The 25,028-nt window shown below is 43.5% G+C and overlaps 1 protein-coding gene and 1 long non-coding RNA gene across 5 annotated transcripts in view; one reads left to right on the top strand and one right to left on the bottom strand.

Moving 5' to 3' along the window:
- LOC124085238 (uncharacterized) overlaps positions 1–25,028 on the top strand; it is a 54,660-nt gene that overhangs the window by 18,548 nt on the left and 11,084 nt on the right. The gene's annotated exons all lie outside the window — the stretch shown is intronic.
- Kcnj1 (potassium inwardly rectifying channel subfamily J member 1) overlaps positions 1–25,028 on the bottom strand; it is a 29,526-nt gene that overhangs the window by 3,926 nt on the left and 572 nt on the right. The window contains exons 2-3 of one of the 4 annotated variants that reach the window (XM_046432791.2): positions 7,893–8,132; positions 6,153–6,299 (exon numbers count right to left, since the gene is read on the bottom strand). The exons of 1 other annotated variant lie outside the window; for it this stretch is intronic. In XM_046432791.2, the coding sequence (XP_046288747.1) occupies positions 6,153–6,188 (36 nt within the window). In that variant the 5' untranslated portion in view covers positions 6,189–6,299; positions 7,893–8,132. Of the gene's footprint in view, positions 1–265; positions 490–6,152; positions 6,300–7,892; positions 8,133–25,028 lie in introns of those variants that run through there. 2 more of the 4 variants (XM_046432793.2, XM_046432792.2) reach the window with 2 other exon arrangements.

Here is a 25,028-nt window from a genome sequence, read left to right as displayed (position 1 = left end):
CATTCCTTATAACTTCAGAGCTGACCCCTGAAACACTAGCTTCTGAGTTTTTCTTCCCCCACACCTTTCTCCATCAACTTCCATGAGATTCATTTCACTTTCAAGGGTTAAGAATATTTCTGTAAAGTACCTTCTGATTCACCTCTTTCATAAGTTTGGGTTTCCATGAGTCTATTAATAATAAAACATCATTTGCCTGGACTTATAAAGAAGTGAAACAAAAGCAACCAATCTGTAAAGCTTTCCCCAGACGATCTGCACTTACCAGCATGCTAAACAAATTCCGACCCGAAGCATCCATGGTTGCTACAGGCAAGGAAGTGGTGGTGTTGAGAACTGGTCTCTGTGCAAGTTGATTTCTTTTTAGACCCAGCCTAATTTATCTTAGGTTTTAGCCTGGAGTCTGAGGCTAATTAGCTTCAAAACATTTGGTTCAATAGTAGAGTTGTGTGCTTTAAATCAAGGCAGGTGATTGTTCACAGACCAAGCCCTGAGCTGGGTATATATATTTTTTCAAACTCACATGGTTTGAAATACCGTCATGCTAAGACATGACAAACCACCAGTTAAGGTCCCTGGGCAGCAGGCGTGGACTGCCCACCTCTCCTTTGCCATGCTCCATTGCTCTCCTGCCGTTCTCCCAAGTCGTGCCAAGTAACTTCTGGCCTGAAACAATTAACTATCATCATTCTTCTAGCCTATTTAGTCTCTGAAACGTGCTGAGATACTGAATTTTTCCAAGAATTCACAAAGATACAGGTGAATATACAGACATAAACAGGGACATATTCACAAGATGAAAGTAAGATCACACCAGGAAGAAACAAGATACCGTGTTAATCTCTCTATACAAGAGCCACTGTTATGTAAGAAACTGAGATTTAAAAGTAATCTTTATTGTTGGGTTTATTCTGGAAAAACTGGCATTTACCAAAGGTGCTTTTTATATGTACTGGATTAGCAATGCTGTTGGTTTATTTGTTCAAAGAGTGAAAAGAATTGTACTAAATGCAAGGACACAGGATAAATTCATCCACTAACCAAACCCGTCATTCACTCAGCAGACCTATTATTGCACATATCCTACTCTGCCTAAACAATGGCATTTAATCCAACCACAGACCGAGCCAATGTGTATTTTATGAACTACGGGGTGATTAGAAATCGTCCCTGGTATCTGGATTGTATAACATGCCAGTTTTTAGGTTCCTTTCTATTGAAATCAGTAAATCTAAATAGCAAGCAAAGGGTTGCACATCAGCTAATATTTATCAAGGTATTCTTGGTAGCCTACAAAACAAGTGGATTACACTATTCCCGCATTTTCTCTAATGCTCCAGCATTCTTGTTGTGTAAATAGTTCATGCTCAGAAAACAGACTTTTTGTACACTTCTCAAACATTGATTGTGTGCTTATTCTGTAGGGTTTCAATGACAGAACTCTTCCTGTTCTCAAGGAACTCACAAATGGGGAAGTGAGCTTAGTGCATCAGCAATCACAACGCAATGTGGTTTGTATAATACCAAAAAGCACAACTTCTCTACAAGATCCCTCTTAACTGCAAATCTGGCCTCTGAGAAAACATTTCAACTGGCAGCAAACTCACTGTACTTATGTATGCATATATTTATCCATTGTTGTTCAATAATGATATTTTGATGTGACTATGTGTGCCAGCCATTGTGCTAGTCATTACAAAGGCAGTCTACCAGACACAATCCTTGTCTTTATGCAGCTCCCTGGTGAGTAGGGGGCGGGAGTGCAGATAATCCCATAAACACCCAAATGCAGAGTGATGTCGCCATGATATGTAACAGTGGGAGCACTCCGAAGACCATCAGTTTTGAGAGGCAGAGCAATAACACCAAGCCCAAGGCCTGAAGATGTGTTAGAAGTCACACGTAGCAGAACTCCATAAATATCTATTGAACGCTGATGAATACATTAATCAATGTACAAAAATGAGGAGTTTGCTGTCACACAGATTGCTTAGAAGCCAAAGGGCTCCCTCTCTAATACAGATATTCTAGGAGAGGCATTCCCATGCATGGCAATAGTCACTCTGAATTTAACTGTGTATCTGGCTCAGGCAGGAGTGACAGGAGAAAACAAGCACAAAGAAGCTGAAAGAAGTTCCAGGAAAACATGTCATTAGAGTGCCAGGGGCGTTGTGAGACATTGGGCTGGTAAGGGTCTAGTCACTCAGCGCTCCAGAGTCATTTGTTATATTTTTGTTGCAGATGTACAGGAGAGACTGGGGTAAAGAACACCCATCTAGCTGTGCTCTAGGGACAATTCATAATTCTAAATAAGCCTGAAGCATCCTGTTTCAGACCTTTCGAATTCTTGAAAACTAACATATCTTTCTCCTGAATCTCCTTGTCTCCATAAAAACACATGCTTCATAAAAACACATGCTTCATTTGCAAGCAACATCCACTAAACCCTCTTTATTTTAAGTGAGGTACCAATAGTTGATGCTCATGGCTAAAATGTGAAGAACCTAGGGCTGGCTGTTGTTGCTGTTGCTGTTTGCAGGCATCTACCTGGGAACAAGCCCTTGTGAATTGGGGATTTCTTATAGCACTTATTACACTGCTACCTTTCCACTCCCAGAATGCTTAGCAGCCACTGTATCAGAGAGTGGGTGGGAAACCCAGGCGCTGCTTTTATTACCTCTGACTTAGAATTACAAAGGCTATTATTTTTCTATAAAAATGAACAAAAAAGGACTATGTCTTCCTTTTAGCTAAACCTCTCACAGCTCATACACAACCTTAGTTAACTTCAGGACATTTCTGAGGGTCAAAATTTTATGTTAGAGGTAGGAAATCTGAGCTATGTGGTCTGAAAGCAGACGTCAAATGATTTTGTGTAGTCCCTTGGCAACCGTGGTACAAAAGTAATTCAAGTTTCTGTGAAATTTTACTACTTTGTTTCGGGCCAAGAGTCAATTGAATCAACAAATATTTCCTGAGGACCTTCCATAGCAATGCATTCAATGGGATTACTGGGTACAATCTCTGCCTTCTTAACCAGTATTTATTGAACGTCTACTATGTACCAGGTGCTATGCTTGGAGATGAACAAGGTAATAAGAATTCCTGCTCTCACGTTGTTCCCAGAGAAGTAGTTTAATAATTGCAACACAACAGGTTTGCTGAAAGCACTGACACCAGGGTGAAGGCAGCCACCAAAGAGGGGACCCAATGGCTGAGTGTAGAGCTTGTCCTCTTCAATAGTAGAAGACTTCCAGTTTTCTATGAAAACCATCTTGAACTTTTGGATCACAGTCACCCAGCTAGATTTGCAAATATTTGGAGCATCAAGGAGCATTAAGTCATCCAGCTCCCTGGACTACCCCTATCACATCCAGAGTCTATAGTAGACAGAGGATGGCATTTTCTTTTTGATTAAAATGCCAGAGAAGTTATCTCTACTGTCTTTCTCAGGCAATTCACTTGGGGTCACTGGGGCTCTTTTTATATAGACCTTGGCATGGCTGGTAGAAACAATCTTCCCTGGCCTCTTATGTATAAAAAGAGGTACCTGGGCTCCTAGCCTCTTCCAGGCTGGATTGGAGAACACACTGGGGGAATCCTCCACCTTTCCTCGGGGTAAGTGCCCTCCTGGCACCTCTCTGCTGTGAAGTCAGTGTACCTGGGGTCTAAATGCAGTGCGGGCCTTCCCCATCTCCTCCCTCCTTGTAAAGAGGAGGAGCTGGCAACAAGAGCTAGGGAATAGCAAGGTCTGATGGTGTTGGCGATCTTGTAGGCACTCTGTGTCCTGTAGATATCTCCAGGGACAGCTGGTCTTAGTGGCATGATCTGGAAAACTTGGTATATTGTGCATGGAGCATCATGAGAAATGAAGAGACCTGGGCCAGGAATGTTCCCAGCACAGATAACAACCAGAGGTAGCATGGCAGAGTGGAAGGAGCTCCAGGTTAGGTAAGCAGGGACATGGACTTGAACCCTATCTCTGCTATTTAATGGCCAGGTGACCTGAGCAAGCCACTTATCTTTTCTCAGCCTCAGTTTCCTCACCTGTGAAATGGCTCTAATAATAGACTTGCAAAAGTCACAGTGTGATTTAAATGCAATGGTATCCATAAAGTTCCTGGAACATTGCAATATGCAATAAATAATGGCAATTGTTATTAGTGCTTCACAAATTTAAATTAGTACAGAAGTTTAAACAGTTGGCACTAACTCCACAGCCACCTTGGATTGATCACGCAAAGTGAAATGGGCTGTATGGGAGACCACAGCAAAAAGGAAAAAAGGCTTTCAAGAGAGGGCAACTAAGGTTCTGACCACACAATATGTCTGTGAATTGGGCCGGTCCACTTCCCAGTATGGAACAGAAGACCTAAGAATTGCACACATGTTTTAATAAAGGATTTGTCTGTAATCCAGGTGGAAGCCTTATCTTGGAAAGGTAGGACTGAGACAGAGGGAGAGAATATCCTTGGCAAAGCTAAACAGAGGCATGGTACCCAGGGACGATGCTGTTCCTCTTTTGCCATAGGCATTAACTCCGGTTTGACCTGAATCAGTAGCCATATATGTGCTCAGAGAAGAAGAGAAGAAGTGAAAAGAAGACGGCTGCCGCTGCCATCTGGGAGCTGGGCTGACAGTCAAGACAAGATCTTGCTGTTCTCATATTGAAGTCAGACAACTTCACAAACATCAGCATCAGGCAAGACCACTCTGACCATGATGGATCAGGATGAAAACAAGCCCTCTCTGTAATCTTGTTCGAACACAGACAAAAACATGACTGTTGTTCAAACCACAAAACAACCCCAAATCCCCCTGTACTGGCTAGTTTGAGTGATTGATGCATCTTTACCCAGAACATGCCAATTCTCTTTCCTTCTGGATAATAAGATTTATTATCGTATCTAAAGAATTACCCCCCAGTTCCTGACAGCACTTAATCCAAAGCACTCTGTTGCTTCCTTAGACCTTGCCCAAGTCACCTAAATCAAACATAAATTCTACTTAAACCTTGGTGAGACTCCTAAGGATGTTCATGGCACATGTTCTCACTAGCTTCTAAAAGCCCAATTTGCCCAAATACAGGGTGTTTCTGTGATCACTGACTGTAGGACCTTGGCAATACAAAAGGTCATAAGCATATAACAAAAGAAGAGGAGCGGCCCAGCACAGTGGCACATGCTAGCCATCCCAGTGGCTTGGGAGGCTGAAGCAGGAGGGTTACAAGTTCAAAGCCAGCCCTTAGCAAGACCCTAAGCAACTCATTGAGACCTTGTCTTTAAATAAAATAAAATAAAAAAAAAACATCTGGGAATGTGGTTCAGTGGTTAAGCACCCTTGGCTTCAATCGTTGGTACCAAAGAAATAAAATAAAAATAAAAAAATAAGAAGTGGAACTAAGAGATAATAAAAGCCAAGTGGTAAGAACCAGCCCCTTTGGTTGTTTCCAGAAGTCATACATGCTTATATACACTTAATATGAAGATGTGAAGAATCAAGGAAATAACCCAGCTAAATACAAAAAGTCATTAAAAGAAATTAGAATCTTTAAGTTCAGATTTTAAATTCCATCTAGCTAACTTGTTTACCAGGGTCCTTGTTTAGCCTGAGATAATTAAACTCTCACTACAAAAAGCTATACCTCTTCATGGGTCCCAGTGGGAAACACTGGGAGCTGTGATGTTTCTATCCATCCAGTCTGAGATCTGGCAAAGCTAGACCCAGGGACAGTGTCCCGGAGAACTTACTCATCTTTGGTGACAGTGTGTATTTTATATAGAGTCAGAAAATAATGCTTTGGAAGCTGAACATTTATTCTGTGTGCCTTTCCAATGTCATTTTCTATTGTTTTTCATAATTGCTTCTTTAAAAAATGCTAGCATGGCACAACTATGCAAAGAAGGACAGAAAGGGGACACTGTCTTTGCCTCCTTCTGAGTTTTAAAGAGAGTAGTACAGCCATGGGGGCTGAGGAGGGTGGCAGGAAAGTGAGAGAGCCCTAAGGAACAAGAGAAAGTTGCACAGTTGAAGGCACTTGGCTTCTCCAAAGATTTTTAAAGAATTATTCTTAAACTTAATAGAGCATGGCATGTTACCAAGGGGAAACGTTGTTTTCTTGGGTGTGAGTGGACCGTGCCAGAGTTACTTACTTTTTCCAGTAAGACAAGGAAAAAGTGGAGGTGCATAGCTCAAAACGAATGACTGGAAAGAGCAGGACTGAGAAAAGTCTCCAGGTGTCAGTATCCTGTTGCCAGCTCCAGGGGTTGCACAGCTGCATTCTGTGTGAACAGCGACCCCTAGAGCACAAGGCAAATAGTGCCCTTCTTTAGTAGTGACATTCGGGGCCCTGAAAGAGTTGCCCAGGCACCGGTATGAAATCTCTGACATGCAGTATCATATTCAGATCTCAGAGTAATTCTAAGAGTCTGGAAACTGAGGCTCAGAGAAGATAAGCAACTTGCCCAAGGTCACAAAAGGCCAAAAAAATAAAAAATTAGAAGAATCTGGATCCACCTGACGGAGAAGTCTTTGCTTTTAGGCCCTATGGCATACTCCACATAGTTGGTAAACAATGTGGAAAGAAGGCGTACATTTATTAGCATCTGCTTGCTATGACTCAGAAATGATGGCTTTTCATATATTGCTTTGCTTCATGTAAGAGAACACATCAGAGGGAAAGAACTAGCAAGAAATAAAACTCGTATTAGATACTGTGCCTTAAAGGACAAGGAGGACTTGGTTACTGGGGAGGGGATGGGTTTCTAGAGACAAAGAAGAGTATTCAAATGCACCAAAATAGGTGGAGAGAAGAGGTGGGGCAGGCAGAAGGTACATGGTACGCTGGATTATACCCAAGGGTGTGCATTGGAGGAGAAGACCACAGGCCCTGATGTCACTAGAGGGACCTCAGAGTTCCAAAATGGTCATAATATTGATGGAATTAAGGGGCAACTGGGGATGTTGCTGAAGATCATATACCATGAAGCACTATGCTTCTTATGGAAACTTCTACAGGTAGTCCTTTGAGAAAACTGTAGGCAATAGCCTGAAATTATAGGAAAGGCATCTTCCACTTGGAGACATTTATAAATCTCTACAGGGTATGGTTTGGCATCTTCTACAGTCAAAAGTTTATTCTGATGACAACGGTTACGGTGGGAAGATGGAGACCCTCCAGCCCTGCTGGATAAGGAGAACCAGGTAGTGGCAGTGAGCCGAGGCTCTTGCCTCCACTGCTGCAGCAGCAGGCCCAGCTTTGGCAGACAGAGGAACAAAGGCAAGAAGACACATGACCACAGGTCCAGCCCTGCCTGGTTCTGACTAAGAAGCTGGGCAGTCACTCCACCTCTCTGACCCTGCCTCCCATGTTATTTCCCCTGCTGGGGTCGCCAGGCACTCGCTTCTCCCCACACCCACCTGACTTCTTGACTTCAATGAAAAAGTTATTTCTGAAAAAGAAATTTAAATGTCAGCTTCTCAAAGACAGAGGAGTTTCCTGACCACGACCCCAATTTCAATCTGCATGTCTCCTGTGTGATATTTAATGGTGCTGTACTTTTCATTTGCAGCATGAACAGTAGTAATCTTAACATGACCTTTACTTTTGGGCTGATCTGGGGGCACCAACACCAACTGTGTCCTCCACTGATACCTCCCTATTCCAATGCTAGGTAGAGACCAAACTCAATAAATATTTGTCAAAGAAATACTCATTGAAGTTGAAGAAGATTCAGAGTGGTTATTGATTTTTCAAAAGGGGACATGATGAGGGCAATATCAGTTTAATGCTGCTCTCTTAATGGTGGGATTCAGTCTCTGTAAAACCTGGCTAGGACTGATGATTGGAAGACAGGCTTTGCCTCAGTGGCTTCACCCAACCAAATGCTTACCAGCTTTCTTGTAGCCTGGGATGTTCAAGGGGTTTCTTATTTAGAAGTCAACATGAAATTCAAGTCACTGCCTCTGTCTGAAGAGGTGCAGGAGATGATTTTCAAAGTTTCATATAGAGTGAACCTTGATAAGGCCAACAAGAGCTGCCCTCTTTGGGATTTAAGCTGTTGGGCTTGGAACTTGCCAAGATGTCTTGGTCAGGACCCAGGATGGAGGTGAAGACCCAGTCTGGAAGATCCCTAGTAAAACACAACAAACATGATTACTGTACAGAGAGAGAGGACAGGTCTCTACAGAATCCTGAGTAAAATTTTAATCAGTGTGCACCAGGAAGAAATAGGGCCTTCCACACAGGAAAGGGTAAAAGGGTCATATCTATCTCTGGTGGACTTGATTTTAACTCGGGTTCTCAGACCACTCTCTTAGTTTCAGTCCAGACCTTCCTGAAGGTCACTACCCTAAAGTAAGTTCTAGTTTCTAATGAATTTAGGACTGAAGACTAAATGATCCATAGTCTGTTCATCTTTATTCTCAATACTATTAAAAAGAACGTTATTACTTTGAATATATAATCTTATATTGAAAAGTATGTGTGTCCCAGAAGATGGTATATGAACAGAAATTGTGTATAGTAAAGTCATGTTATATACACAATAGAATATTAAGTATTTAAAGGAATCCTATAGCATTTTTTTTGTAAAGTGAAGAATAATTTTTGCAAATCAAACACTCATCCTCCCCCTTGTTTATTTTGTAAAAGTATGTGTGTTTGGGTAGAGGTTGTTGTTCTGGAAACTGGACCCATCTGTAATGACACTATTCTTAAATTTCACATATTGAGCCACCCACCTCAAATGGCACTGCAGTTTAGTGAAAATTTAAATGTTTATAAAAAGTTGTATTTATGATGTGTGCGGAGATCCTGTTATTAGTCTGACCCTTCTAGTTCTCTGTGGTTTGAGTTGGTATTACATCAACTCAGTCTTTCCAACCCAGACAGGAATGAATTCCATGTGGACAGGAGGCCTGAACATAGGGAATGTCTACAACAAGAAAATACACTTTGCTTTAAAGAAAATATATAGAACTCCCAAGCTTGAGATGCACAAAATGGGGAAAAACCAGCTTGAGTATCAGGACTTGGGACTAGTGTCCATTTCACTGCATCCAGGCAGTGAGAGTGGAACCACCCAGTTTGATAGACATGCAAGTTGGAGGCATAGAACACCAGTTCTTGGATTCAGAGGGGGATTTTAAGTACCATCTAGTTCCACATTCTAGCTCCTGTTCAAAATTTTCCTGTCATAGTCCCCATCAAGTGACCTACTAGACAGGATGTAAGAAGTAGGTTTGGGGGTTTGAATCTGAAGTCAGTCACTTACTAGAGTTAACAGTGATCGCTACATAGTCTTGCAGAGTGTCAATTTCCTCATCTGAAAAATGCGGACCTTCATATGTATCTTATAGATGGACAGAAAGAGCTTAGACAACAATGGGATATAGGAAGTGATCAAGTTGTTAACACCTTCAGTAATATGACCTCCAGCTCTAGTTTCTCTTTCAAGTGCCAGCCATGCATAGAATGAAAGAATCCAGCCATGTCTGTATCTGTGCTGCATTTAATTCTGGGCTTTTCTACACCAGTGTCAAGGCTGCACTAGCATCACCTTTCCGCAAAGGTGACAAGAAGGGCAAGGTTTTAGGATAAAACATAGGGCAGTGGATTTGCTGGAGAGCCAGCCTTCCTGTAGATTCTATTGCAATGCCCCAGGGAGACTTGAGGGTCAATGATTACCGGTTTGGGCTTGAGTTCTGCGGAGACATCAAAATCACATTAATGGGGCGGCACGTCACCTACCCTTCCATGTCCAAGAACTTTCTGGGAAAACCCTGGGGCCAGAAGGAAGCAGAGCCAACAGCCTGGATGACCCTGTTGTTCCATGCCATAGAGTTGTCCTTGGGCACATGCTGGATTCCTCTCATAGGAGCTCTTCTTGCTGGCAGTTGGTTTGGGCTCCGCAGAGCCCACCCTGGGGAGCCCTCTCAGCATGGGGGCCCTGTTACAGAGACTTCCCATCTTGCTCCTCTCAAGGTGACCCCAGCAAGAGACTTGAGCAGCTCTGCACCTATTCTCATGTCTGCCACTGAAATAAAGAGAGTGAGCAGGAAGGGGACATCCCTCCAGAACTCAGAGCCATGCCAGGGCTAGGCAAACAGCCCCCTGCCCCCAGACCCGCCTCCAGAGGGAAAGCAGCAGTGCCTACCACGGGCGGCCAGTGACGCACGCTCACTCATTCATGCCTTTCCTCAGCTCTCCTTGCCCAATCATGTGGATAACGACCAGAGAAAGGTGAAGCAAAATGCCCCTTTATTCTCCCTTATTTGCCCTTCTACCATAGTCACAGCAAGTGGAGAAAAGCTTTTCAGTTTCAAAAATGTTATTTCACCTCCCTGAGCTGCAGTTTTTCAAAATGAGATAATGAGTCGGTTATAGTGGTTTTGTTGTTATGGAGACCGAATGAAATATACACATGTCCCCACAAAAGTCACAAATGTTTACAGCGGCATTATTCATTGCCCCAAAGTGGAAACAACCCACATAGCCACCCACTGACAAATCAATAAATGAGGTATAGCCATGCAATGGAATATTATTTGGCCCTATAAAGGAGTGGTACATGGTACACCATGGATGAGCTTTGAAAAAATTATGTGAAATGAAAGAGGCCAGATACTGTCTGATTTCTTTAATATGAGATGTTTAGTCAAATCTATAGAGAAAGAAAGATGGGTGGTTGCCGAGGAGATGGGGAATGACAGCTAATGGGTATTGGATTCTTTTGCAGGTGATGAAAATATCCTAATGTTGATTGTGATGATAGTTGTGTAGCTCTGTGAAAATGCTTAAAAAATAAAAAAAAAAAAAAACACTGATGTGCACTCCCAATGTGAATTATACGTATGGGAATTATATCTGGATAAAGCTGGTGTAAAAGAAATACACACGTGAAGTGCCTGTGACATGGCAGCGACTCTACAAACTTCCCTTCCGGTCCTCATTCGGCTTCCCTCAGGCCTTTGTTGGGACCTGGGCTGAACTTGGCACTGCCTTTCCCTAGCACATTTGCTAGGGAAGTGTGATCCTGTGATCCTAGAAGCTACTCCAGCAAAATTCTTTTCTTCCTTATAAGAACCCTCGAGTTCAGAAAGCATGTTTCTGCTAACCCTCACTCCTCAACAGAAGCCGTGCTAGGGTGTGAGAGATATCTCTTCTCCCAGGATGTGTTAATTCTCCTCCAGGGTGCAAGTGGAGGTCACTTGGACAAGAGAAGGAGAGCCAATGGACTTCCACCCATCGGCCCCCACCAAGGATCCTCTGCAGGAAGGCCTTTACTTCCCACCAGCACAACAGTCCCAGGGCCTCGGGTCTCCCATGGTGGAAGGAAATTCACCTGGCCTTGACCCTAGCACCACATTTCAGTCTTCTGTGTGCATATGCTCCCCAGTGCCCTTCACGCTCATCCTCCCTTAGGCTTCTTTGAGAACTCAGCTTAGTACTTTCCCTCCTCTCTTCTTTTCTCAATACATCTTTGATTTCTATTTTCTCCAGGGTTTTATTCCTTGCTCATAGCTCTCTGTATTCAGGAGTTAGCGGCATTAATATTCTAATCCCTTTGAAACCGGCATCTCTGGGGACACAGCACTACTCCAGAGAAGTCAGAATCCCATAGGACCACCTAAACCCCCTGCTTGCTCCACATTTCCCTTATCCCAGCCTTTCCCTTTCCACCCCACCCACACTCAGGAAAGATAAGGATGGGGCAGAAAGCATGATTGGCATAGGAGTGGGAGGGAGACCGTTCTGCCTTCTTGAATGGACAACCTGGTAGAAAGCTGGTGTTCGCTCCAAATTTAGGGAGAATGACCAAAAAAAAAAACATTCGTTGCAGTGACAGAGGATAGTCCCTTCTCAGAGTCAGGGCAGGACTCCTGCACGATTCCTGAAAAAGGGCCACTATCAAGAGCAAGCAAGAATGTACCAGACCACCATCCCTCTATTTTCAGTTGTCTACCTGAAAAAAATAATGATAATGATACATGATGATCTGCTTAATGACACACTATCAGGACCAGACTTAGATTATATTAAGTAACATAAATACATGATGGGTTTGGGGAAAAAAACTCAGGGAAATGCAGCCCTATCACATTGTGAGCCTTAATCCCGATAGAAAGAAAGCCTGTTTACCTGCAGACCACATGCAGGCTCCCCACAGTCTCCAAGTCAGGCTTGAATTCCTGCCTTGTCACTGTCCCTAAGAAGCCTGCCTGAGGTTTTTACAGAGCTAATTTCCTGATATAATCAATTAAGACTGGAAGATGAGGGTGGCAGGGGGAGAGAAAGTCATCAAGAATTCTCAGAAGCAATAAATACCCTAGGTCTTTTAGCAAGTTTTGTCTTTCTCCTTCCTTCCCTTTTTTCTTTTTATCCCGCCCCATCCTTCTTTCCTTCCTTCCTCCTTTATTTTTTGACATGTCTGTCTCACTTTTCTACCCAGACCTAAATTATATACCTTCTAGCCCACACTGCCATTTCCTAATTTAATTTTCTAGTTCCTCCACACTCCCAGTAACAGTACCGTTTTCAGCAATGGTTTTATTTTCAACACTGTTTGAACCCTGACATATCCCCCATTAATAATATTTCCCAAGAAGACAGGATGGAAGAAAGACCTCTAGAAACTGCCAAGAGGTCGACAGTGGGGCTTAGCACAGACTGAAGAGTTGGCCCCCTGGCACCTGGTCACTGTGAGCTCCAAGCTGAGATCAGCATAAACACAGAAGAAGTCATTCAAAAGGCCTGCAAATGGGGCTAGCAAAGCAAAGATGGGGTTCAATGGGTACCCCAAAATGTAAGGTGGTGTAGACCTTGGTGTAAATGCTACAATTTCTGTTTGTGAACAGGGTAAATGACTTTACTTCCCTGAACCTGAATGTTTTCTTCCATTAAAACAAAGATACAAATACCTGTTTGACAATCCTGAGATAGGATTAAGTGTGGGGACGCCAGCAGAGGATACAGCAGAGGGAAAGCTATGATAATGTCAGGTTTCTTCCTTATTTAGCAAGGCTGAGGAGCCCTAATGAGTTCAGGAGTGGGGAGAGTCAAAGATTGAGTTGGCATTTGGGGAACAATTTTAACTCTGGGTTTTGAGCAGGCAGCTGGTCCTCCTGCCAGACCTAAGGACAAATGCCAGAGCTGCGGAGAAAAGGCAGTGAAGGGCGGATAGTCCTGCTTGGACAATATGCCATGTGTTGAGAACTCCTCTCTCCCTGTTGCCCTGTCCTCCTTGGCTCCTGAAAAAGGGTCTTCCTTCAGAACATCTTGGAGGGAGACAACAGTGGGCTCTGGGATACTTTCAAAGGCCCTATACCCAGCATCTATACATATGTGAAACCCAGAGACTTTGTGTGTATCTAGGTACTAGGCATAAATTAACAAAGGGGGTAGGAAAGCTGAGGATCAGAGAGGAAAAGATTGCCTATAAAATGGTGAGATTAGATTAGGCTGAGAAGATATAATTGTGCCAGATCAATTGAATTTCCTCTGAGGTTAGCATGACCTGTCTTCCAGACTCAGGGGCAGCCAGAGCACAGGGCTTGGTGATTGACGCCTGGCACCATGCTTTCTCTAAATACCCTTGGCTGGGTTATGGGCTGCATGGTGACGTCACCCTCAGGGTGCCAGACATAGTAGAGACAGTGGGAGAAAGCAATGGCAGTCTTCTGATACTACGGGGGTAGCAAGTCTAGGCACAGGTATATTGGGATGAAATTCCTACTCTAAAAGAAATCTTTCTAGTAACCACTTGCTTCTTAGCACTTATATCTATTTTGTCTAATTTAGACCTTCTTCAGCTCTGCTTGAAGTAAAACCATAAAAAATTCCATCTTGATTCTTTTCTTCTTCCCCCATATCCAATTGATAGGCACATCTTGTCTGCTCTTTCTACAAAATATATTCAGGACCAACCTGTCCTTCACTGCCACATTTGTCCAAGCCACTGTAATTTCTTGGTTGGGCTATATAAAGCATCTGCCACCTCTCTCCTCTTCCTGGTGTACACCCTACTGTCAGCCTGAGGGATGAATCCTGTGAAACAGATCATGTTGCTGATTTGCTTAAGCCTCTCTCTCTGCTGCTTCTCACTCACATGCCCTCAAGGTCCCAGGGAAGCTGGACTCTGCCATCATCCCTGGCCCCACCCTTTGCCATCAGTCCCCTGATGTGTTCCCACCAACTCTGTTCTGTAAACATTCCATCTGACCCTACCCTGATTTGTGACATTTGATGTTCCCTCTTCAGGACCACTCTGTCCTGGATCTTCCTATAGCTCGCTCCTCAGGACTCATGAAACTACCGTGTCACTGGGGACTCAGCTCCCTCATCACTCCTCTGAGAGCTTTATAGCATCCCATCTGAGACAGCGCCCACTGCCTCAGGGGAAGCTCAGTTCTGTCCTGGCTGCTTCTCTTTTTTTCTCACTATGGCGTGCCACCGTATGCATTGAACTTTTGTTCACGTATCGTCTATCATGCCTCTACTAGAAATTCCCTCCAGGAAAGCAGTCCATCTAGTTTTCCCCTGAATCCTTGAACCACAGTAGAAACTCTGCAAGTATTTCTTGAATGAATGAGTGAAAGTGAGCGAACACCATGCTGTGGGCAACACATCAGCTGGCACCTGTCTGCCCTGTCTCGACTTTATACCTAACACCAGAACTGGGCCTCAGTGGTCTCTCTAAATAGAGAAGACCAGAGGAGAGAGAAGTTGCTTTTTTCCAGGTCACAGATGAACTCATGTTTTACCTGTTCATACAACTAATGACCAAGCAAACCTCCAGGGATGGTATGAAAACTACACACGGTGCATTCATAAATGCCGACAGTGACACGAGGCCAGAGATAGTGCCTGCTCGTGGGCATCAGGTACATCTGTGGGCATTTCCCCTTCACCTTTTAAGCTAGGCTTACTTGTGTACAGTGCATGTATCTCATGCATTTTGAACTCAATATTGTGACTGAAAACACATTAAGAAATGTGTTTCTGAGCATTTGTTTACATTGCCCAAAAACATCCATTTTAAAAAAGTTTTGACTCATCAAGGGCCTAAAAGTTTCTAAAGTACAAAAACAGTTTGTTATAGTTTGGATCTGAAATATCCCCAAAGGATCACGTGCTTGATCTCCAATGAAGCAATCTTCAGAGATGGGGCTTTGGAAAGGGATTGGATCATGAGGGCTCTGACCCCGTCAGAGGATTAGTTCATTGATGGAGTCATGTCTGAATGGACTATTGAGAGGTGGGGGAACTGTAGGAGGTAGGACCTAGTTGTATGTCCTTGGGGTTTGTATTTTGTCTCCAGCCCCACTCCCCAACTTTATGGCTGGCAGGAAATGGTAGACTCCTCCACTACACACTCCTGCCACGATGATAATTTAGTCTCACCTCAGTCTCAAGACAATGAGGCCAGTCAACCTTAGACTGAAACCTCTGAAGCCATGAACCAAAATAAATCTTTTCTTCTTCAAGTTTATTCTCTTAGATGTTTTGTCACAGCAATAGAACTGACTAACATACAGCTGTACCCTATATAAAAGCTTGGGGAAACTAATGAAAATGTGGGTGAAATAGAGAGCTAATGGCATGTAAGAACCCCCACATGACAAGGCACACAGAGACTATGGGCAAGTGAAAGCAGCTGGAAATGAAGAGACATAACTATATACTAAGGACCAAGCAGAAGGACACAGAAAAACCCTCCTCCTTAAGGAGGGCTGCAATACAGCAGTGAGCCCTGCAGTGAAAGATGGGGGAGAAGAGCCATCTAATGATCAACTGCACTGTGTACTATTAATACTTAGCCTCTGTTAGAGTGACGTGCATCTCTCTGTCTATAGTTAGGATTTGTTGAATGAATGAGTGAATTGATGAATGAATGAAAAATGGAAAGGTAATATACCTTTCAGAGGGGTTTGAAGACGAAAGGAGATCAAAAGTATTAATGTAACTAGAAAACCAGGAGTGTTCCATAAAGTTATCTTGAGCCTACTTTAGTCTTCAGGATAGTTTTTTTTCTAACCTGTGGGTGGAACAACAGTAACTAACATTTATAGATCTTACTATGTTTCAGGCTGCTTAATGGGTAATCTCGATGGTTATATTCACTCTGTGATATGGGCAACCATTATTAGCAGTATTACTCCCAGATATAGAAGAAGAAACCAAAGACCAGAGACACCTAGTGACTGATTCATTCACAGAGCCATAAAGTTGGAATTCAGCCTATTGTAGTGCACAGTTGATATGATATACACTTAACCTTGTGTTTAATTATTAGCTGAAACCCTTGCTTTGTGACCTTCTTTGGTAGACTAGAAGGCCAGAAGTGTATATTCTGCAAGACCTGCATGATGGATAGCCAAGAGGGTCACCCCTCATACATGATTGAAGACACGCTTCATTGGGATTGGAAAATTAAATTCTTTTTGACAAAACATTATTGCAGAGGAACAGAGTTAGCACTTGTTGAATGTACCAGAAACTGGTAGGGCTTTGTGGGATTTATTTCATTCAGTTTTTACTATGACCCCCATGAAGTAGGTACAATTATCTCTATTTTATAAGGGAGAGAACTGAAGTTTAGAGAATTTTTTTCTCCAGTGTTGGGGATTGAACCTTGGGCCTTGTGCATGCTAAGCACATGCTGTAGCACTAAGCGGCCCCAGCCACTTAGAGATATTAAATAGCTCATAGGAGGTAGAACTGGGATGGTCCAGGTCCCAATCCAATGGTTCTAACACAAGTTTCCTAAGGGTGTGGCCCATAAGATGAATGAATTCTGAGATGTACAGTAGGGGAGGCCTCGAGAAAGAGCTGCCATTTTTCTACTTCCCTTCTTTTCTTCCTCACTTGCCCTTTCTTTGCTGGGTCTTTCCTTCTTTTTCTTGTGTCTATAAATATTCATTAAGAGTCTATCATGTTCTGGGCACCCTATTAGGAGCTGGGGACACAGCATTCAAAGTCTGTACACCCAGGGAGGTGGGGGGAGGTGGACAGATACTAAAAAGGAACCACACAAACACAGCAATTATAGATTGTGATAAGGACCAAGACAGGAACAGTAACTAGAGTGACCTTGAAGAGTACAAGGAAGCAGATGGGCACAGGGTGCAGAGAGTGCTGTGGTAGCAGCCCCAAGATGAGTGAGGAAAGACCCTCATCCAATGGGGGCTCAAATCCTGCCCCCTCACAATCCTCCCTCCTGCAGAGGGCACTGCTATGATGGGTTTTAGCATTTCAGATGGCCCAGAGTCTTGGTGAGCTCTGGAAGGAGACCTTTCTCTATACTAGAGTGGACTTGGGTCAAGCCTCAGTTTTCTCATCTATGAAGTGACAATAATATCTACCTCTTAGAGCCATTGCACAGATTAAATGCAGCAGTTTTGGGGAGAATTCAGATGGCCAAGTGACGTGCTATATATAAAGGTGACTTGAATTTCTAGCAAGAAAGAGTTTGGTTAGACCTAAGGAAGGACTTCTGCTGGAAAGGACCATAGATCACTATGGCAGATTACCAGTGAAGAATCTTACTAAGTTGTCCATTTAAAACAAAAGTAGTAACTCCCTGTTGGACATCAATGCCTGATCGTTTGTAGTATGAGATGAATACATGAATTAATATAAAAATGAATAAATTTTTTAAATGTGGGAGTGACTTGGGAGGTGAGATGACTTATGGAACTCAGGAAGATTCTCTCTGAGGAAAAGCCATCAAATGGACTATGGAAAATCAGCCTGTTCCCACTGCAAGTGTGGGTCCTGGTGGCCCACACCTGCTGGTCTGAGGGGCCTGGAGACACAGAAGCCTGGAAGCAGGGTGACTCCAAGGGGCAGGCAGGATGCAATGAGAGCAGAAAGAAGAAAACTTTGTCCAGAGCTGCTTAGAACAGTAAGATGGCTTCAAAACCCAAGCATGACACATGGAAAATACTATAGAGACCATGAGACCTGGCTCTACTGAATCCACTGTCCAGTGAGCATCCGCTGTCATATGACTGCTCCTTTCCTTATGTCATAGTTTCCCTTTCTAAGTGCTGGGCATCACATTGCTGGGGCCTACTTAGAATGCTATGAAAGCAATTACATAGTTTGTGCAATGTGGGGATTTTTTTAACTCCAGTGCTGGAAATGTCAACAATACAGAGACAGAGCTAGCATCTCTCTGTTATCCCTTCTCTTCATCCCAAGAATGGCCCACCCTCTACTCTCTACTCACCGAAGAAGTATACATTGCATTGTTGTATCTGTGTTTAGAAATTAACCCGTCTAATTTCCAAATTAGGCTGTGAGCATCCTTGGGGGCCCCTCATCCATGTTGCTAAGTGGTTAAGGCAGGATTTAGTGTGAAGCCAGCTCTGCCCTTGACTCTCTCCTGGAATGAAGCGCTGGCGAGGGGACTGGATCAGGACTGCTTCCCCAAACAGCACTCGCTGCACAGTGATGGAGGATCAAGAATCCTAGTAGATGTCCATGCACCATGCAGAGACATGCATTAAAATATTCAGACCAGAAAAGAGACATGCCAGGGACAGAAGGCAAGAGCCACAAGCAATGAGTGAAGAGAGATGTCCCTGGGGCCTCAGACATTAAGGAAGCTGCAAGAGAAATTGGTTTTGTTGTTGTTGTTGTTGTGTTTTGTCTTGGTTTGGTTCTGTTTGATTTGGTTTCTTTGCAGTACTGCACAAGCCAGGGCCTCACACCTGCTAGCCATGCTCTACCACTGAGCTACACTCCGAGTCTTGGAATTTATACCCAGGTTCATTAATGGGGTAGACCCAGGCAGCCTGAAAAGATACTCAGCAAAATAGCCCACAGGGACTATCAGCAGTCAAAGCTTAAACCACAGACCATTGGAAACACTGTTGTGCTGAAAGACACCTTAGCGGGGGACAAGTGGGACTTCATGTCCATGGTATAAGAGCACAAGACGAAGGGTGACAGGCTTATCATAAGACTTCCAAAAGCACTAATGCCTGCCCCACCCACAAGCAGGTGGCCATCAGCACCCTTCCTAGGGAAGATGGCTGCAGACTCCACATTTATAAGAGAGTCATGGCCAGCAGTTTATCTTCATTTCTCCTTGTCTCACAGCACCCCTGTAGACCCAAGCATCCTCCTGACATCAACCCCAAAGCTCTCAGCTAAGGTTTAAATCTAACATCATCTCATCTTTAGAGGTATGAGGAAAACATCCCTTTGCATATTAGGAAGGGTTTCAGCCCCCAACCCTCGATGGTCTCCTTGGTCTCCTCTGATGACCGCCCATTTCCAGCTTACTTCAGTGCACCTGGAGTCAGCCCTGTGGAAGGAACCTGCCTGCCCACTCTGCTTTGAGTGCCCAGATGGCTCCACTCACACCTCTCTAGCACCAGACTGCACTGGGGCTCTGCCTTCTCCCACTCCTCCCCTCACGGTCACAAGATACAGGCGATACCCAACTTATGGTGGTTTTGCCTAGGATTTTTCCATTTTATGATACTATAAAAGTGATACTGCATCAGTAGAAACTGTTCTTTGAATCTTGATCTTTTCCCAGGCTAGCAATACATATTTGATACTCTCATGAGTTCCGAGTCTGTAGTACCAGGTCTGGCACTTAATCAAGAGAAGTAACAACTACTCTACAGTGCACTGCATTGCTGAGCCAGGCTCTTCTGTAGGTCAGCTGAGTGAGATGCATTTTCAACTTATCATATTACCAATTTATGAGGGGTTTATCAAGTTACAATATAGGGGCATCTATTTGAAAATGGAATTTGTAGAAATTCGCATCTGCACACACCACCATTAACTGTGAAACACCCGTGCACACATTAATAAGGAGATTAAAATCCAAATTCTGTGCACATCTCTCTCTACTTGTCAGTAGCTTCTTTCCCTGGTGGACTTCACTCAGTCTGTCTCTTGACAGTGGTGAGCACCTGCACTAGCTGAGTGTGACCTTGATTCTTGTACACAATTGATTTGGGCAAGGCCCAGAGTGTGAAGAGCTCCTAAATCTAAAGGGATTCTCAGACCTGTTCCAAATGAGCATTCTGAGTTAGGATTTCTTGTAACTTGTCTTCTCCTGTCCACTTAAGGGGCTAGAGAAATTATGGAAGAAGACAAACCTTTTTTTTCTGGGCCTGTCCTACCAATAGATTGGGTGGGAAGTCCCAGTCAGGTAGAACGCACTTAGTCAGACCTTTCTGCTGGGCAACATAACAGACTCATGCTTGTCATGACATCTGTCCTCCCAATGAGACCGACACTTTGGCAGAGCAGGGACTGTATTCACACTCTACACAAACCAGCATGGCATGGGCTTCTCAGAGGTCTTCTACTGTGATCCTATGACCATGCCTGTGCCTTATCTCTGAACCAGATTCAAGCTCTCTATATTTCATGCATAATTCATCAGCAGTCCAACACCCTAATAGCATCAAAATACCCAGGACCCTGAAATGGTTGACTGTGCCTCCAAGCATGGGATGGGGGTCACTCTTATCTCCCTGAATATCTCATCATGGAGTCTTTTCCTGTGAGAAGCTAACAGCAGTGATTCATAGTTTCCAAGTTCTGTTGGGCTTCCCAAGGACAAATGGCAGATCTGGAAAGAGCCAGAAAGCTCCCAAGAATTTCATCAAGGGTAACGAACCATGAGACTTCCCTTAGGGGTAGTCACCTGAGAACTTTGGTTGTTCTAATTCTGCAAAGGCCATATTAACCTGTTGCTTTCAACTGGGTTGTGTTGTATATTTAAATCATTTCTCAGAGGATAAAGTTGCATATTGACATACCCCAGTAACTACAATTCCTGAATCTAAGCCAAAAAACAAGTTTGTGCAAATGGAGATGAAAAGTCATGGACACTGGAAATTTCTGACTAGATGGAAAATTCTGGCTTGTATGTCAGAATATTCAGAAAGAATCTTCTCTTAGAAGTAAAGGTGGTTCACATGTATCTAACCAGAAAGCAATGTTTACAAAGCACCCTACCCACAGGACACAGCACAGGGCAGATGCACATGGGCCAAGATGGATTCTGTTGCATCCTGGGAAAACATTTCAGGAAAATAACAACAAACTCCTTTGAGTAAGAGCATGTTGTTAGGAGAAATGTTAATTCAGATTCAGATCTTTGAGCAAGTCACTGTCTCCTATGGGCCTCTGTTTTCTTCCTTTGTACAATGGATGAGGGGGACTCAACGATTGTTTAAAATGAGCATTTCAGTGCTATGTTTTTTAATGGGGTGATGTTGGGTTGGGTTTTGTATTTGACAGCTAGAGCTCTTATAGGAGTTTTTGAGCTACTTGGGGCAGAGCATCTTTGGATTCTTGATGCTTTTCAAATTGCCTATTTCTGCACCATAGTGGGTTTCTTCTTCCTTTTTGTTTGAAAAGAATTTAGGAGTTGTGTGTGTTTGTGTATCTCTCTGTGTGTGTGTGTGTGCATTGTTCCTTTTCTTCTTTGTTAGAAGATTCTGACAAGGCAATGGAAAGATGCCCAATACTCTCCCTGAACATCTCAGCAAGGATGGCTTAGGACCATCCTAGCTGGAGCAAGTGCACCCAGCACTCCTAGGACCCCTTGGCCCTCTTTACCCTAAAGATTACTTTTTGTTTACTATTAACTTTTCTAAGGATCTACCTCCATACATTTCCACATAAATTCCCTGCATTTTTTAAAATGAAGATTCTTATTTCTTTGAATTCTGTTTTACTTCCCCAATTTCCACATTCCTATTTGTTCACGAAGATTTCTGAAACACAAAATCCAGCCAACCATTTCGCTCTTTCAGAGCAGAGCTAATATCATTCATGAATCGTTTCTATTCCAGGAGGCAGACTGGGAAGACCTAGGCTTCTTTTCTCTTCACCTTTGGCTTAAGCTACATCTGCAGAGTTTTGTACTTTCTTTTCCCAATCTGTAAAGTAGAAATGGTCTTCTTATTTGTAAAAATAAATCTAGTTTTTTTTAAATGAAGGTATATGGTCCCTGTGCTTTGTTACCCTATCACTTCTACCTCTGAAAAAGCCCAGCCAATATAGGGAAAAAGAGAAGGCAGTGAATATCCAAAGAAGCCATTAAAGTCAATCATCCTGTCCAATGATCCCAAATTAGCTATTGGGGGAATTTGTTGATCTCTGTGCTAATAATTCATTCAGTAGTGACTTGAGCTCGCCACATGATGCTTATTCTGGCATATTCTCCTCGGGTTTTACATAACCTATGCTGGAATCATTCTGCGTCGCTGTCAGAACCTCAAAAGTCAGTTAAGCTCTAGGGACAAAGGTTGCCTTACAGTGGCTAGCCTGAAGTCCATCAGGAATTAAACTATGGTTATTTTTCCAGACACTCTGGACTGGAGGGCCTCACCATGTATTTCAAGGCCTATAACCCCACTTGCAAAGTGAAGGAAGAAGGGGTGGATTGAGTCAGATAGATCCAAGTCTGAATCCCAGCTCTTCCGTGTACTACCTGTGTGTCTTGGGCCAGAGTCTCTCAAACAGGGCACACTGAGGGAGTGTTATGTGTCCCAAGAAGATGATCCCCTCAGTCTCAAAGGTCAGGAAGTGCCGAGACAGTGTTCCCCAGGTGCGGCAGCCTCCAGGTTCATGGGTCTGCCTCATGAGCACCATCAGGTTCCCTGCAGCCAGGTGAGGAAAACTCAGAAGGCAGAATCAATTTCCCTTTACCTCCCTGCTGAGGGGGACTGAGAAGTGTGGCTGCTCAGTGATCCCCAGGAAAGACTCAGCCCAGAGTCTAACCTTAGGCAGGGCAACAACCGGGCACTGAATGGTAGGAGCAGAAACAGTTTACAGGGGGTTCTGCTTTCAGCAACTCAGTTATTATTGCTGACTATCTTGGCTCTAGGCTACCATATTAAGGAGCAACACATTCTTTGCCCTGACTCCTACAGCAGGGGTGACACTGTGGTTTAGCATAGATTCATAAATAAGATTGACTACAGATCCAAGACAATGCCTCATGTAAGACCCAAGCACCCAGGGGTAAAAGACTCAGGCTGAGACATGTCACTGTGCTGAAGCCTCACCTTATCCTGTAACATGAGTGCATTTCATTGGTGTGGAAAAGAGGAGGAGGCATTTGAGAAGCCAGTTCCCTTCCCTACATAACCCTCACTATCGTAACATCTAGGGAGCATACTAGCTTATCTCTCTTAGGGCACCATGGTCACGTGAGGGTTAAATGAAAAGAAAATGCTCTTTGCCATTCAAAGTACATTCATCATGTGAACACTGGGGACATTGCCGCATCTCAGGCTCCACTTTATCCTCACCTGTCCCCTTCCACAGCCAATCAGCGGCTAGATCTTTACCTCTTGGTGATCTTCTGCCTGGTTTCCCTGGCAACAGTCTAACCCTACTCAGCCCACCTTGCACTTCACAGATGAGCAAACTTGCCACCATGTAACTAGGATCTTACCATGGTCCCCCACTGCCTTGCAGATACTGCTGAGCTCCTCATGTGTCACACATGGGCCCTTTATCACCTGCATTTTGTGTGTGCTCATCACCCACTCCTGTCCCCACTGGGTACCATCCTGCCTGCCCAGGGCTTTTAGGATCACGAGTCCATGAAGTCTTCTATAGGCCAAGTACAAAGCTCTGCCCTGTGCATTTAGCAATTATCCCTCCACTACACTCTTGTGTAGCAGTCCCTCATCATCATGGCCTTCAGGCACATACCCCTCAACTCCAAGTGTCAGATCACCACAGCAAAGCACAGTGAGCAATTAAAAGCATTTGCCAGGCCATTCAGTTTCCTAGGACCTAGCATAGCTCCAAGAACATTGTGTTTGTTTATTATAAGCTTGTCAGAAGGCAAACAAAGAAAAAAGTATGCATAATATTAATATGAATGAGAAGGACAAAAATGAAGAGAAGAAAGACAACAGTCATCATCAGCATTTTACATTGCACAGCAAAGAGGAGTTAAATAAATCCAGGATCAAGCTGCTGAGACTATAAACAGCTCCAGAGAGGGCTCTATGAGAAGTCTATGAGAAGGAATTAGGAAGCCATCAATCCATGGATGCCACAGGGCAAGGAAAAGGCAAAGCATGTGAGTCACAGCTGAATCCTTGGGAAATCCCTGAGCCATGAAAAGGTCCAGGGTATGTTTGTGACCTAGTACAGAAAAATATCTTGCAGAGAAAAGTAAAGGGTCATGCATGGAGAATTTTGAGTCTCAGGTCTCCAGAGGAAAGCATGCTTGGCTATTATAAGCAACTTATGTTAAAATTCTTTAGAAACTCAGAGCAACCCAAAAGCTACCAATAGTATCAAAGTTCCAAAAACCCTTCACAAACAGTCCATATACTCTGCTTCTTTTTAAGTTCAGCCTTGCACTTAAACTTGGTTTGCTTCCTTAAGCAGAAAGAAATTCATCTTCATGACTTATCAAACACAAGAGAGAAAAGACTTTTCTGATGGCCATACTTTTCCAGGTGCTCTCATCTCCACTAGACTTTTAAAAGCCGAAGTGGACTTAGAATATATTTACACAAAACACTGTAGAGGAATGAAATGCAAGTAGAGACCTTGGCCAAAGGGAACCCTCAGAGACTGGGCTGCCCCTCCAACACAAAAGTGTCTAGCAAACTCTTGTTTACCCAACCACTATATTTTGGTCCATTTTCTATGCCCAACCAAAGGGGGAAACTCCATTTTTTCTAATTGAAAAAGTTGCAGATTTTCTAATTTGCCAAATGCAAAAGATTAACTTCTTTTGAGCAACTATGCCCTATCTATAAGATATAGATATTTGTAAAAGGAGCTCCATGCCTGTCAGAGCATAGGGAAATTGTTGACATCACTGTCACAAAGCATTTGTCACAACAATATTTAGGAAGCTGAACAAGTGTTGAGAAATCCAACTGCATTCACTTGAAATGGTGCAAAATTCTATAAAGTGCTGTCAGGAAATGGAGTGAAGGTAAACAAATGTTTTACTAACTTGCCTTTTCCAGATAAAACTCCATGTTAGACCCCACTAACTCTTTTA

The sequence above is a fragment of the Marmota monax genome, unplaced genomic scaffold (assembly GCF_021218885.2).
Source record: "Marmota monax isolate L192 unplaced genomic scaffold, Marmota_monax_Labrador192_F-V1.1 WCK01_AAM20220418_F8-fsc00062, whole genome shotgun sequence".
In the NCBI taxonomy this organism is placed as follows: Eukaryota; Metazoa; Chordata; class Mammalia; order Rodentia; family Sciuridae; genus Marmota; species Marmota monax.
This window is presented reverse-complemented; position numbering and strand designations above follow the sequence as displayed.